Source organism: Octopus bimaculoides, chromosome 14, assembly GCF_001194135.2.
Source record: "Octopus bimaculoides isolate UCB-OBI-ISO-001 chromosome 14, ASM119413v2, whole genome shotgun sequence".
Classification (NCBI taxonomy): Eukaryota; Metazoa; Mollusca; class Cephalopoda; order Octopoda; family Octopodidae; genus Octopus; species Octopus bimaculoides.
The window spans coordinates 60269814-60282684 of NC_068994.1; the positions used below are offsets into that span (position 1 = coordinate 60269814).

At 40.5% G+C, this 12871-nt stretch overlaps 1 protein-coding gene across 1 annotated transcript in view; it reads right to left on the reverse strand.

Moving 5' to 3' along the window:
- Positions 1 to 12871, reverse strand: part of LOC106880489 (synaptic vesicular amine transporter) — a 204301-nt gene that overhangs the window by 102914 nt on the left and 88516 nt on the right. The window contains exon 3 of the mRNA XM_052972906.1: positions 5625 to 5815. Within this exon, the coding sequence (XP_052828866.1) occupies positions 5625 to 5751 (127 nt within the window). The 5' untranslated portion in view covers positions 5752 to 5815. The remainder of the gene's footprint in view (positions 1 to 5624; positions 5816 to 12871) is intronic.

The window sequence follows — 12871 nt, forward strand, 5'->3', positions numbered from 1 at the left end:
ATATATATATATATATATATATAAATTGGATCTCTTCCTGTTACGGGTTCCAGACGAGCTTACCTCACGGCAGGAAACTCAGATGAGGGCAGCAGCATGAAACTCCCTCATTGACCAAATGCTACATATTAGAGGAGGTTCCAATTAATGGTGTAGCTCAGTCAATGCTGGTGCTCCAGCATGACCACAGCTTTGCAGCTGAAACATTAAACAAATATTTATGTATATATAATGCCTTTGGTCTCAGTTTAAGCCGAACTTTGCTGTAAGATAAAGTTTCTGACTGCAACCATCTCATATTGTAAAGAAATGCTGATCTTCGATATTAAAATTAAGATAATAATGTGTCAAAGAAGAGAAATGCAAGCATGGTAGATTAGTCGCAACATTGAGTTCTTCCATTGACTGTAGAGTAAAACTACTCCAAATTTTGATTCTGAAACTAACATCTTGAAGTGAATTTCAATATTTTCGCGCTCCTTAAAATGAAAAGCAGTGATGTAATAAATATGCCGTGAGTGATAAAATAAAAGAACACAAAAAGTTGGCCAAATGACACACTCAAATGATGAATGCTCTCATATGGACTCATCTAATCAATCAATGACTGTAGTACTGATCGATTCTGTCGACCGATCCGCTGTGACAAAATACACTTGCTTGTTGGAAGCTGTATTGACTAATGGCTGTCAACTATTGGATGTTCACTATAGAGTGAGGTTGTTGAAGTAGTTGGAGCGAGGCGGTGTGTAATTATCTCTTTACAATTGTGCCTGTGGTTGTTGAAGTGGTTTAGGGTGGTCATAAGAGAGCAGCCATATGAGTCGCTGCTCACTGGTTGTTGAGCCCCAGATCAATTTTGATCGAACAGACCTTATGGCCACAAGCACTGCAGCCTTGACCATAGGTCAAACAAAATGTATCTAGAACTGCATAATAATTTGTATCTTAAAAAAAAAACACTGTCATAATGTCTAAGACCTTGGCGGTGGAAGTTTTTATGGTTGTGATACAAATATAATGTAATGGAGGGGGTGGGAAGACGATGAAAGCCACTGCTTCCAACACCGGGTCTTTCTTCTTCACAGTAAAATAACTGATTCCACCGTGTGAATATTTTTGTGGCTCCATTTGTTAGATCCTCGCTGTTTCTTAAGTCAATTAGTTAAACAAAAAGGTATTACAATGGACAGGCTTTTCTAGAATATCTCTTCATTTGTCTCTTGTTCACGTCCTGAAAATTTTATTTCTCCACATTTCACCAACGATCTCAATGAAAGAAAATCGTTACATTTCTTGGCTCGTCTCTCTTGATGGGAATTTTCCCTTTCCAACATGGCTGTCGGTCCAGTTAACAAGTTGAATACTGTAATGAGTCAGTATGGCCGTTAATTCAACATGGCCCTATTTTGTCAAGTTGCTGTCACATATCGAACAAATACAAGCTTTTCTGGAAAGGTAATCTTCGATATCCACTTAAGTTTGTTCTTCATTAGGGTAACTGATTTTAACTATTGGTTTATGATCAAAGACGCTCTATCCATGGCCATCTCGTCATTTTGTATATCAGGGATAACATTACCCTACATATCCTTTTTTGTTTAAGACAGTAAAGCGAAATTTGAGCTAGGTCAGGCTACAATTTCAATCAGGTTGAACGACAACATTATATGTAGCCGATCCATGTTGTTTACTGCTGTGAGATGTAGTCGCTGAAATGCAGCAATCGAATGACAATAATTGAATGTCCCTTGGCAACGGGCACATGAGAGTGCCAAAGACCAGAACAGAACTTACAATTATACAATAAAAATGTGCGTCAACATATTTAGCGAGGAATGCATCAAAAACTAATGAGGAATAATTTGTGGCGAGGCATATACAACGTTAGTTCAATGATTTAACTGGTATATAATCAACTTTGATAATTTTCCACAATCGGAGAGAGAAGACAACACAATTTTCGTCAAATTCCCAAACAACATATACACCTACATGTTATTATATACGACGTATGTTTATCTACACGTTAATCTATATGATAACTTGTACGTAAATATTTGTGTTCATCTACGTAGTGACCTACATGTTCATATGGATACAAATCTGTAGGCAAACATATATATGTTAATCCACATGCATCTCCGTCTATCAGTTAACGCACGCACGCACGCGCACACACACACTGAAATATAGACATTAATCTCCGTGTGAATATATTTCTGAATCTGAGAATTTACATGTTACCGTACATGTTGATATTTGTAGCATGGAAGGCGGTGAGGAGCTGGTAGAAGCGTCAGCCCGTCGGGTCGAATACTCAGCGGTATTTCGTCTGTCTCTACGTTCAGCTTTCAAATTCTGCCGAGGTCGACTTTGCCTTTCATCCTTTCGGGGTCGATAAATTAAGTACCAGTTGCGTACTGAGGTCGACTGGCCACCGCCTCCAAAATTTCGGGACTCGTGCCTAGGGTAGAAAAGAATCGTTGGCACGCCGGACAAAATGCTTAGCGGCATTTCGTCCGTCTTTAGGTTCTGAGTTCAAATTCTACATGGGTCGACTTTGCCTTTCGTCCTTAGGGGGCCGATAAGTACCAGTTGAACACTGGGGTCGATGTAATCGACTTATCCCCTCCCCCGAAATTACTGGTCACGTGCCAGAATTTGAAATCACTATTTGTAGCATGGAGGTATGTCACTAGACAGGCAAACAGTGTTGTCTTGTAGCCCCAGGTTGGTCCTAAACGGTCATTCTTATGAACAAAAGCCTTCCAGCCATGACTATCCAATATGTTTCTCTAACTACACTTAGGATACAAATATGTCCTTTTCAAAGACAATAGATTGTCCTTTGAAGATTTGGCTGCTATTTCAAAGAGGTCATCTCCGCATAGGACGTCTGTGCATATGAAGAGACAGAACAAGCGGATGGAGAGAGAGAGGGGGGGGGAGAGAGATAAAGGTCAAGAAAGGAAGAGAGAGAGAGAGAGAGAGAGAGAGAGAGAGGAAATGAGGGAGAGAAAAAGCTGTGCTTCTGTCATTATAAATATATAAATATATCCACGAGCCCACAAATATGTATATTATTATTGTTGTATATTTTTTTGCATATTTGTGACATGTGTCTGTAGATTCCGATGGAATTACGGAAATATCGAAGCAGAAGTGGGGAGTGGGAGGGAGCGGGAGAGAGATAGAAAAGGAAAATTTTCTGACAAATTCCAGATCGATTGCTAGAAAGATATCTGTGTCTGTCTGTCCTTCTATCGATCTGTCTATTTGGAATCTGTCAACGTATTTTCTTTATCTTCTCCCATCCACCCTCTCCGCAATTCTATTATATTTCATTCTTTCCACCCACATTTCTATACGTGGTGCACAAATATATATGCATAAGTGATAGGAACAGCGCTCTGTTACCCTCCCTCTCACACACTGTCTATATACACACACATAAATACAGATACATACACACATATTTGTGTGCGCATATATGTGGCGCGTGTGTGTGTACACGCAACTCATTCATTTCACTGCACGAACTTCTCCCGATCCATATGCAAATTCCGCAAAGCGTTGTGCAGTGAATGAACACGTCCATGATGTCACGTGACCGGATATGCATACTTCGGTCATGTTACAAGTCAAATGCCATCAGTGATTTTTGTTAAGATATTTCGGATTGAAGCACGAACTACAATGGGCGATTGAGATATTGTGCTCTCATGGAAATATATCTTGTTCTCTCTTCTTAGTTAATCTGTCAATATGTTTGCCTCATTCTAATTTCGTTTGGCCTTCTCTTCGTCCGTCCGTTTCTCTCCCCCTCTTTTTACAAGCGACCGTCACATTAATGCTACGATGATAGCAGATGTAGTGTTGTTAAGTAGGTGTTGATGCTTGGAGCATTGTACCAACTTAGTTATTTCTGTAGACCTACAACAGTGGATATATAATAGTCAGATGAAGAGAGGAGGGGAGTTGATCCCATATGGTGCAAAGGAGCGAAAAGAGAAGATTAATCCCTGTTCACAGCGAAGGCGGGAGTCCAGATGGCCCCTGTGCAAAGACCGTCCGAACACAGACAGATATTGTAGTGAATGACCAGTAGAGCGGAAATGGCGTGAGACCAGGGTGTCATTGCCGAGTCTGATGTTTTGGAGGTGCTCCGCGAACGGGTCAGCCAAGCGGCGTCCCGTTTGACCGATGTACAGGGAAGGGCAGAAAGAGCGGGAGATGCAGTAAATGACGTTGCTGGAAGTGCAGGTGAATGAGTTGGTGATGAGATAGGGACGATGAAGGGTGCTTGTAAGGATGGTAGTGTTGGAGAGGTAGGGACAAGTACGTAGCGTGGACGGGAGCAGAGGAACGAGCCAGGCTGAGAGGTGGGGTTAGGGAAGAAACTGTGGACCAGGAAGTCACGCAGGTTGTGGACTCGTAAATACATACACACACTCGGATTCGAGCACTATTTTTTTTCAGCCTCTCTATCTATCTATCTATCTATCTATCTATCTATCTATCTATCTATCTATCTATCTATCTATCTATCTATCTATCTAGCATGTTTATTGCCACTTCAACATGACTGTTCCGTAAGAACCGACGTCTCTACAAATCTTTACAAAATTATAATAACTTGTCACTTACCCCTTTCAAGTTGGGGTTTCCTATCTCACTGTAAGTTTTCTTTTCGTTTGTGCTTTTCATGTTGCCTCTTTTTGTTTCTATTTTCCTGCTGTTTTATGGGTTCTTGTATTTCCGTCTCTAAGTCTGTGTGTTCAAGTATTTGTGTGCCTGTGTGTGTGCTTGTATTTGTGTGTCTGTGTGTTCGTGTATGTGTGTGTCTGTGTGTGCTTGTATTTGTGTGTCTGTGTGTTCGTTTGAGTGCAACTCTATGTGTTTCGTCTGTGTCTCTATGTCTTTAGGTTTCCGTAGTTCTGAGTTGTTTCGTTTCTGGTCTGAATGACTCTGTACTTTTAATTCCTTCGCTGGTACTCCCTCTGGTAAATTTACTCCGTTTCTCGTCGTGGGTTGAGTTTCTTCTTCCATTCCTTTACACAAGGCACACACATACACACAGACACACACACACACACACACACACACACACACACACACACACACACACACACACACACACACACACACACACACACACTTAACTTAAAGATGGACTCGAGCATCCAAGCAAGAGACACTTTTACACAGTTGCTTTGAGCAGTCGATCAATCTGCTACAAATGACAGTAAAATCTCTTTCGAATCACACTTTACCGTCTTAAATAAGGAAGTATCACAGTTAATGTAATCCTGCATACATCGAAAAAGTAACGAGGTCATAAGTGGAATGTCTTTGATTAAAAGGTCTTCTCGATAGGGGCTGACCAAGGGTTAAACAGCTGCCATAACAACACACATTGTGTTCTACTGCTCTACACACAAACAGCGATTATGGGAAAATACGACCGAGTTAATCGTTCCTTACCAAATACTTCATACACACTAGTCTGGCTATTTTCGGGGTGATAATTGTTCGTCTTATTACGACTTTCAACATTCACCGAACTCTTCATAACAAGAGAGATATTATAAAAAGAAGGATCTCAAGTGTATGGTACTTACCTACTGTTGTTAACAGCATGTTGTCTAGGAAAAGGGCGATGAAGACGATGAAAAGTACTAACTGACGAGAATTGCGACATCTTGAAAACAAGTCAATAATATAGTTCCGTCCAAAAGATTCTGTCATTGTGCTGACGGCAGCGTTCTTGGTTTCAACTCAAAATGACGAGGCCAAACTCATCCGACGCTTCCTAAAACGAGAAATAAAAATAAAAAACACAATATAGTAATTGGTGAATTTAGTTTGACGTTCTTTCCTCTCCTGTGTCTTGTATGTACCATAGTTTGTTAGAGTGTTACTGTGAGGCTGTCTTCGCGTAAAACACGTTCAACCTCACTAGAGAATTCCTCTTAAAAGTCAGTAGGAAGAAACATGCGAACAGGAATCTTAGAGTTGAGATTGATGACGAAGGTCTTCACCAATTCTTTAGTTAACGATTAATCTAGATGAATCCATGAGGTGTAAGTGAAGTGCAATGATTGAAACAAAAGTCGTAGCCTCGGATTCTTTGAAAATTTACTCCCACTTCACAGTGCTCTGAAACGCAGACAATCATATTCACATACATATATCTATCTGCAAGTAGACATAAATATGCACATATTATACATGTACAGTACATGTGTATATTACACACACACTCATATACACACGCGCGCATCTTGGTCTTGGCCTGTAGCCTCTGTAGGCTGAAGGGTTTGCCATAAGTCCTGAAACTGGTCTCGATGCTGGTTTCGTCGTCGCTACGGAAGGTAACCGGCAGAGTGACTGAGAACAGGTGAACAGTGAAGTGCAAGTACAAAACCCTGCTGGAGTCAGTTAGTGAATGAGAAGGCGTCGGAAGAATCTCTATTGTCCAGTGCTCGTACGAGCATGAGGTCGGGGAACTGTCGCACCATGGTGATAAATTTATCCCATAATCCTCCAAAGCCCCTCATGACCGACGGTCTCAAAGGCCTTGGTTAGATCTACACTTCCCCCTGAAGTTGGCATGCGGCAGAGATCATGTCAACTGTCCCACGACCCTCTCTGAAGATATACTGACTCTCTGACAGGTATCTGTCTTGCATATGGTGAGTGAGATGGTTAAGGACTCTTGAGAGTATCTTGCCAGTAATGGCAAGGAGAGAAATTCCTCGATGGTTGTCACAGGACTGCCCGTTGCCCTTTCTCTTGTAGAGACGGACAGTAGAAGCGTCCTTGAGCACTTGAGGAAAAACTTTTAGTTGCCACATGATCTAGATGAGATTGGTGAGCTTCTGTGCCAAGATTGGTCCCCCCTGCCTTGTATAGTTCAGCAGGGGTGGAGTCAGATCTTGGTGCCTTGGCATTCGTGAGAAGTTTGCTTCCTGAACCTCTGCTTCTATTGGAGGAAATGCTGATGTCATGTTGTTCGCCGACGACTGCGCACTTAACGCCGCCACAGAAGCCCAGTTGCAGTAGAGCATGAACTGTTTTCGCACAGCCTGCAATAACTTTTGCCTCACAATCAGTAGTCAGAAGACAGAGGTCATGTACCAACCTGCCCCACAGAAGCTCCACCAGCTATCATTGTCGAAGGGGAAACACTGAAGGTTGTTAAGTTCATATACCTCGGCAGTAAACTCTCCAGATCATTGAAGATGAGGTCGATACACGCATCGAGAAGGGAAGCTCAGTGAATCAGTGTGAAAGAGGAGAGATATTAAGCTGGCCACCAAATTGAAGGTGCACCAAGCAGTTGTACTACCTACGCTACCGTGCGCCTGTGAGACATGGGCGGTTTATGAACGCTATACTAAAAGCCAATTCACTTCCACACAAAGTACCCGAGAAAGGTGTTGAAAATCACCTGGCAAGACAAAAAACAATTTTTAAGTGACAACGCCGAGGGACGCGCGCAAAATTTTCTCTCCATTTAGAGAAAAGCACAAATGCATTTCAGATGCTTATTCCTCCACCTCCTATATGTGTGTGTGTGTGTGTGTGTGTGTGTGTGTGTGTATGCATACATACGTACATTATATATATATTACATATGTATACATATATATATTACATGAACATACGTCCCAGTTTAGCATCGAAAGACGACACAAAAGTCTCTTCACTTTTGTTTCGAGTGCTCTCCATTAATTTGTAGTGCTACACGCGCACACACACGTATATATTATATATTTATGTGTGTGTGTGTGTGTGTGTGTGTGTGTGTGTGTGTGTGTGTGTGTGTGTGTGTGTACACTCATACACATATATAATATATACATGTGTGTCCCTACGTGTGTGTGTGTGCATGAGTGCGTGCGCTCGCGTGTGTAGTACTACAAATTAACAGAGAGCACTCGAGACAAACGCGTAGAGGCTTTTGTGTTGTCTTTCGATGCTAAACTGGGACACATGTTCATGTAAACGAGACCTGATTCACCGAGTTCCCTCCACCCCCTTTACTACCCATGATGCTAATAAATCTCACAAGACCAGAGACTAGCAACAAGAAAATCTGATGAAGTTATTGATGAAAGTATTTGTCAAGTAAAGATAGTCGTATTTGCTGATCAAACAGTGTGAATTGTGTGCTAACTGATTGGCCGGAAGTGATCAGTAGCGAGAGTTCTATCACCTCATCTCTCAGATATTTGCGCTGGTAAATTAATGGAGAAAGGAAAACGTGTCACACCCAACGGACAAATAGAACTGACAGAATCGAAGACAATGTTTAGTCGCAGCCGAAAGTCAGTTTTGCTTCATTAGGTCTAGGATGAAAGACATTCCAAACGTGGTTGTCTAGTCTTTTTATTAAGGTATATTGTATCTAAGACTATATTATCTAATGTGTCCTCTTTATAGACAGTTGTATGTGTGATTGGAGGGAGAGTCAGCTGCTGTTTCTAACGGGTCGAGTGACCATAATCGGTGTCCGCTGTATTTGTGTGGCAGTATCGGTAGTGCTTCAGTGGTAGCAGCTGCAACAGTGCCTTTTCTCCATAGTTTTGCTGTAGAAGCGTGATGGTGATTGCAATGATTGAGGGGTCGAGCAGTTTGTATTTATATGTTGTGGTTGTAATGCATCATCGCAAAGATTGTAATGGATTGTTTGGCGGTAGCTGTAGTGATGACGGTTGTCACAGTAGCTGTATACTACTACTACTACTACTACTACTACTACTACTACTACTACTACTACTACTACTACTAGTAGTAGTAGTAGTAGTAGTTTTGATACAAATCTTGTATTTTGAGCACACTTTTGTATGGGACAGAAACTTGTAACCTCTCACATGTGTTGTCTGTGCAATATCTGCAACATAAAATGGCAAGATATCAAATATCAAAATCTTAGAAAAATGTAACATCTCCAGTATCCAAAGCCTGCTGCTGAGACTTCAGTGCAGATGGGTAGGACATGTTGTTTGAATGAAAGATGACTGCATTCCGAAAATCTTTTCTGTGGCCACAGAAAAAGGGACGAAGGTGCATCGAGACCAGTTTCAGGACTTATGGCTAAGAAAAAGGCACAAAGGTGACCTTAAAGAGAGAAATATAAATTAAGGCAATAATATTATGCTAATGAAACAAAGATAAGAGATTTAGACTAAAGACAGACAAACAATTACATTAGGTAGGGACAACACGAAATAATAATTAGGAAGACGCATTAGATCAAAATTTAAAAACTGAGCTAAATGCCAAACGGTAAATAAAAATAATAATAAAATGAAATAAGACAGTAAACATCAACACTTTAGCTGACACTGAAATGGAATCACAATTTTAATACTCTCCATTGGACGGAAAACGGAACCAGCTTCACTAGATTGTAAGACAAGCAACATAATAATTGCATTTAGAAAAATACCGCCCTTTTACAAATCTGAAGGGAAAGATTTTATTTACGATGAATACAGAGGTAGAAGACTTATGCACGCACACATACACACACTCGCGCGCGTACTTACATGCATATAAGTTGGCCAGATGGATCCTTAGAACTTTCAGAACGAGAGAACAGGAAACCATGATGGTCCCCTGGATCACATTAGTCCTCAGCCGCTTAGACTACTGCTCCTAACTATATCACCACACAGTGTAAAATTAACGGCAGGACTCGAAGCAACAGTGAAGTTACATAAAGATCTCAACAGGTCAGCTACTGAGAACGGCTGAAAATGTTGATACTCTCTGGAATGAAGGAGGGGAAAATATGCAGTGATATACATTTGTAAAATCCAGAAAGGACTAGTGCTAAACTTTGGCATTGAAAATTACACAAACACCAGAATTGGCGGGGCCACTGTATAGTGCCAAAGATCCCATCACCATCAAGATAGAGGGCCAGATACAGCAACAGCTTGGATTTCAAAACCTCACAGCTCTGCAGTATTCTCCCAAAATACCTGAGAGCCCGACATGGAGTGGATGTTGGTATCTTCAAGACAAAATTGGATCTCCTCCTGTCGACAGTTCCGGATAAAACCTATCTCACGGCAAGAAATACTGAGGACAGCAACATTAAACTACCTCACTCACTAAATGCCACGAATCAGAGGATGTTTTAAGTAATGAAAATATAAAAATGTAGCAAAACTGAGGGCGGTGCCCCAGCATGACCGCAACTCTCGAACTGAAACTAGAAAAAGAATTATTACTAAGAAATAAGTAAATAGTTTCTCTTCCTCGGAAGAGAAACGGATTAAAAAGCGATGTGTGTGTGTGTGCGTTTATGTTAAGATATAAAAACAATTCTATATTAAGCTTAAGACTTACTCAATACGCTTTAGTAGAGTATGTTTATAAACTTTTATAAGGAAACGGTTGACTGTGACTCCGAAGTTTCGGCTTGTTCATCTTCATCAGGTAATCTGAGGATGGCAAACAGGCGGAAACTTGGAAGTCATTGTCAATCTTTTCATTGTATAAGTTAATATGTGTATGTATGTATGTATGTATGTATGTATGTATGTATGTATGTATGTATGTATGTATGCATGTATGTACGTATGCATGTGTGTATGTATGCATGTGTGAGTATGCATGTGTGAGTATGCATGTGTGTGTGTATGCATGTGTGTGTGTATGTATGTAGCTGTGTTTGTACGCTGGTAGGTAGGTAAGTCGAAAGTAGATAATAGGTGGGACATGACTGGCTGGTTGGCTGGCTGGTTTGTATATAGAATGGTTGCGAGTGAATGAGATGGAATTAGCTGGCAAGATAAGTATTTGAATAAATATTGAGAGAAAGAGAGAGAAAAGCAGAGAGAGAGAGAGAGAGTGCAAGGGAGAGAGAGAGAGAGAGAGAGAGAGAGAGAGAGAGAGAGAGATAGAGAGAGAGAGAGAGGTGGGGTATGAGTGTCAGAGAAAAACAGAGGTTGAAAGATTACTCAGAATCAAAAAAAATTTCTTGTCGCCTTCAAAAGTTGAAATATTCTGAAAGAAAGTGAGAAAGACAGTAAGGAAGAAAGAAAAAAAGACAGATTTAGAAACAGATATAGAAAAAGAGAAACAAAGAAGTTGAAGAACTTCACAATGGCGTCAAATTCTCCACCAAAGCTGGAACTCTCACGAAGACAATCAACTCTGATTTTATTGTTAGCTCCACGTATGTCTTATTGGGGCAGATACAAATAATGCATGACATACAGTCATATATATATATATATATATATATATATATATATATACTGCATAAAAAACTGTAACAAATATACTCACGCACACTATAACAAATGCACTTACACATTTGTATATATGCATACTTTCATACACACCTACCTTCCTACCTACCTACATATATACATACGCACGCACGTACATGCATATGCACATGCATTCACACACACACACACACACACACACACACACACACACACACACACACACACACACATTTCAAACATAGATTGTAGTTATGTTTACAATTATAACTGTTTTTATAAGATGTACATACAACCACACGCGCAGGCATACATATATATATCTATAATGTGTGCGTGCGTGTGTGAGTGCGTGTATGTGCGTACATGTACGTGTGTGTCTATGTGTTTGTGTATAGAATTTTGCTTATTGTTATACATACAGGAATGATCTATATTCAGTGTATATACTTATGGTATATATTGTATTCTTGCAGGCATACAGTCATGTATTCATCTATATCTCGTCTTTGGTATCGACTTTTATTCATACTTGTGTGTGACTCACACGAAAAGATAGAGCATTGGGTTTGTCTGCGCAGCATTTAAATACGCGGCGTCGATGGAGATTAACTGCCCGCTGCGACAGCAGCGAAACGCCTTCAACAAGAACCTTGCTTCAGATCTGGAAGCTAATGTTCCGTTCTAGTTACACAACAGAACTTACTTCTGTGAGCTCCAGAGAGACTCTGGATGTTCCATGCGTCTGTTGTGCTTATGAAGAATTTTTGAAACGGTGGAGGGGAGTGAGGAGGGATTAATTTCTCTTTAAAGAATTGGTACCCATTTCTTCACATAAAGTAAATTAATGTCAGAACTGAGTTAACTAAATAGATGGAATACGGATTGATCGAGGGACAAAATGGCAGGTCGGTGTAAGTGAATATATATGTGTGTGTGTGTGTGTGTGTGTGTTTGTTCTTTGTGCGTGAACATAATGTGCGTGAACGTAATGTGTGTGTGAAAGAGAGAGGGGGTGAGAGAGAGGAGGGGGCAGAGGAAAGGGGAAGAGGGGGGAGAGAAATTAACAGAAAGACATAGATATACAGATACATTTACGTTTGCATGTGTATAAAGGTATGTGTATTTTCAACTTTATGTGTGTGTGTGTTCGTTGTGCGAGTAAGAAGCAACTAACGATATACACATAGAATTGAAGCAGACTGTCCCCCAAATACGTCCACCGCTGTCCTCCTACACACATTTACACGCCACTCTCCTCCTCTGTTCCGACGCACCATCTTTGGTAATAATGAATTGGTGAGAGACGCTGTAGAATTGTCTCCAGTTATTGCTGAGAGAATTCCATATTTTCTTTATTACTTTCCATATTTATACTTTGTTCTGTTATCATTATTGGTGCTGTTGTTGTTGTTGTTGTTGTTGTTGTTGTTGTTGGCCTTCTCTTATTTGCAGCTTTCATCAATATAGAGAACGAGGGCGCCAGTGTGTGCTGCAGGCCGTTCATATTACGCATGGATATAAACATGTACATAAATAGATGAATGTGTGTGCACAAGTGGATGTGTTTTTGGTTTGCGTCTGTGTACGAGCAGATATATATATACATATATATA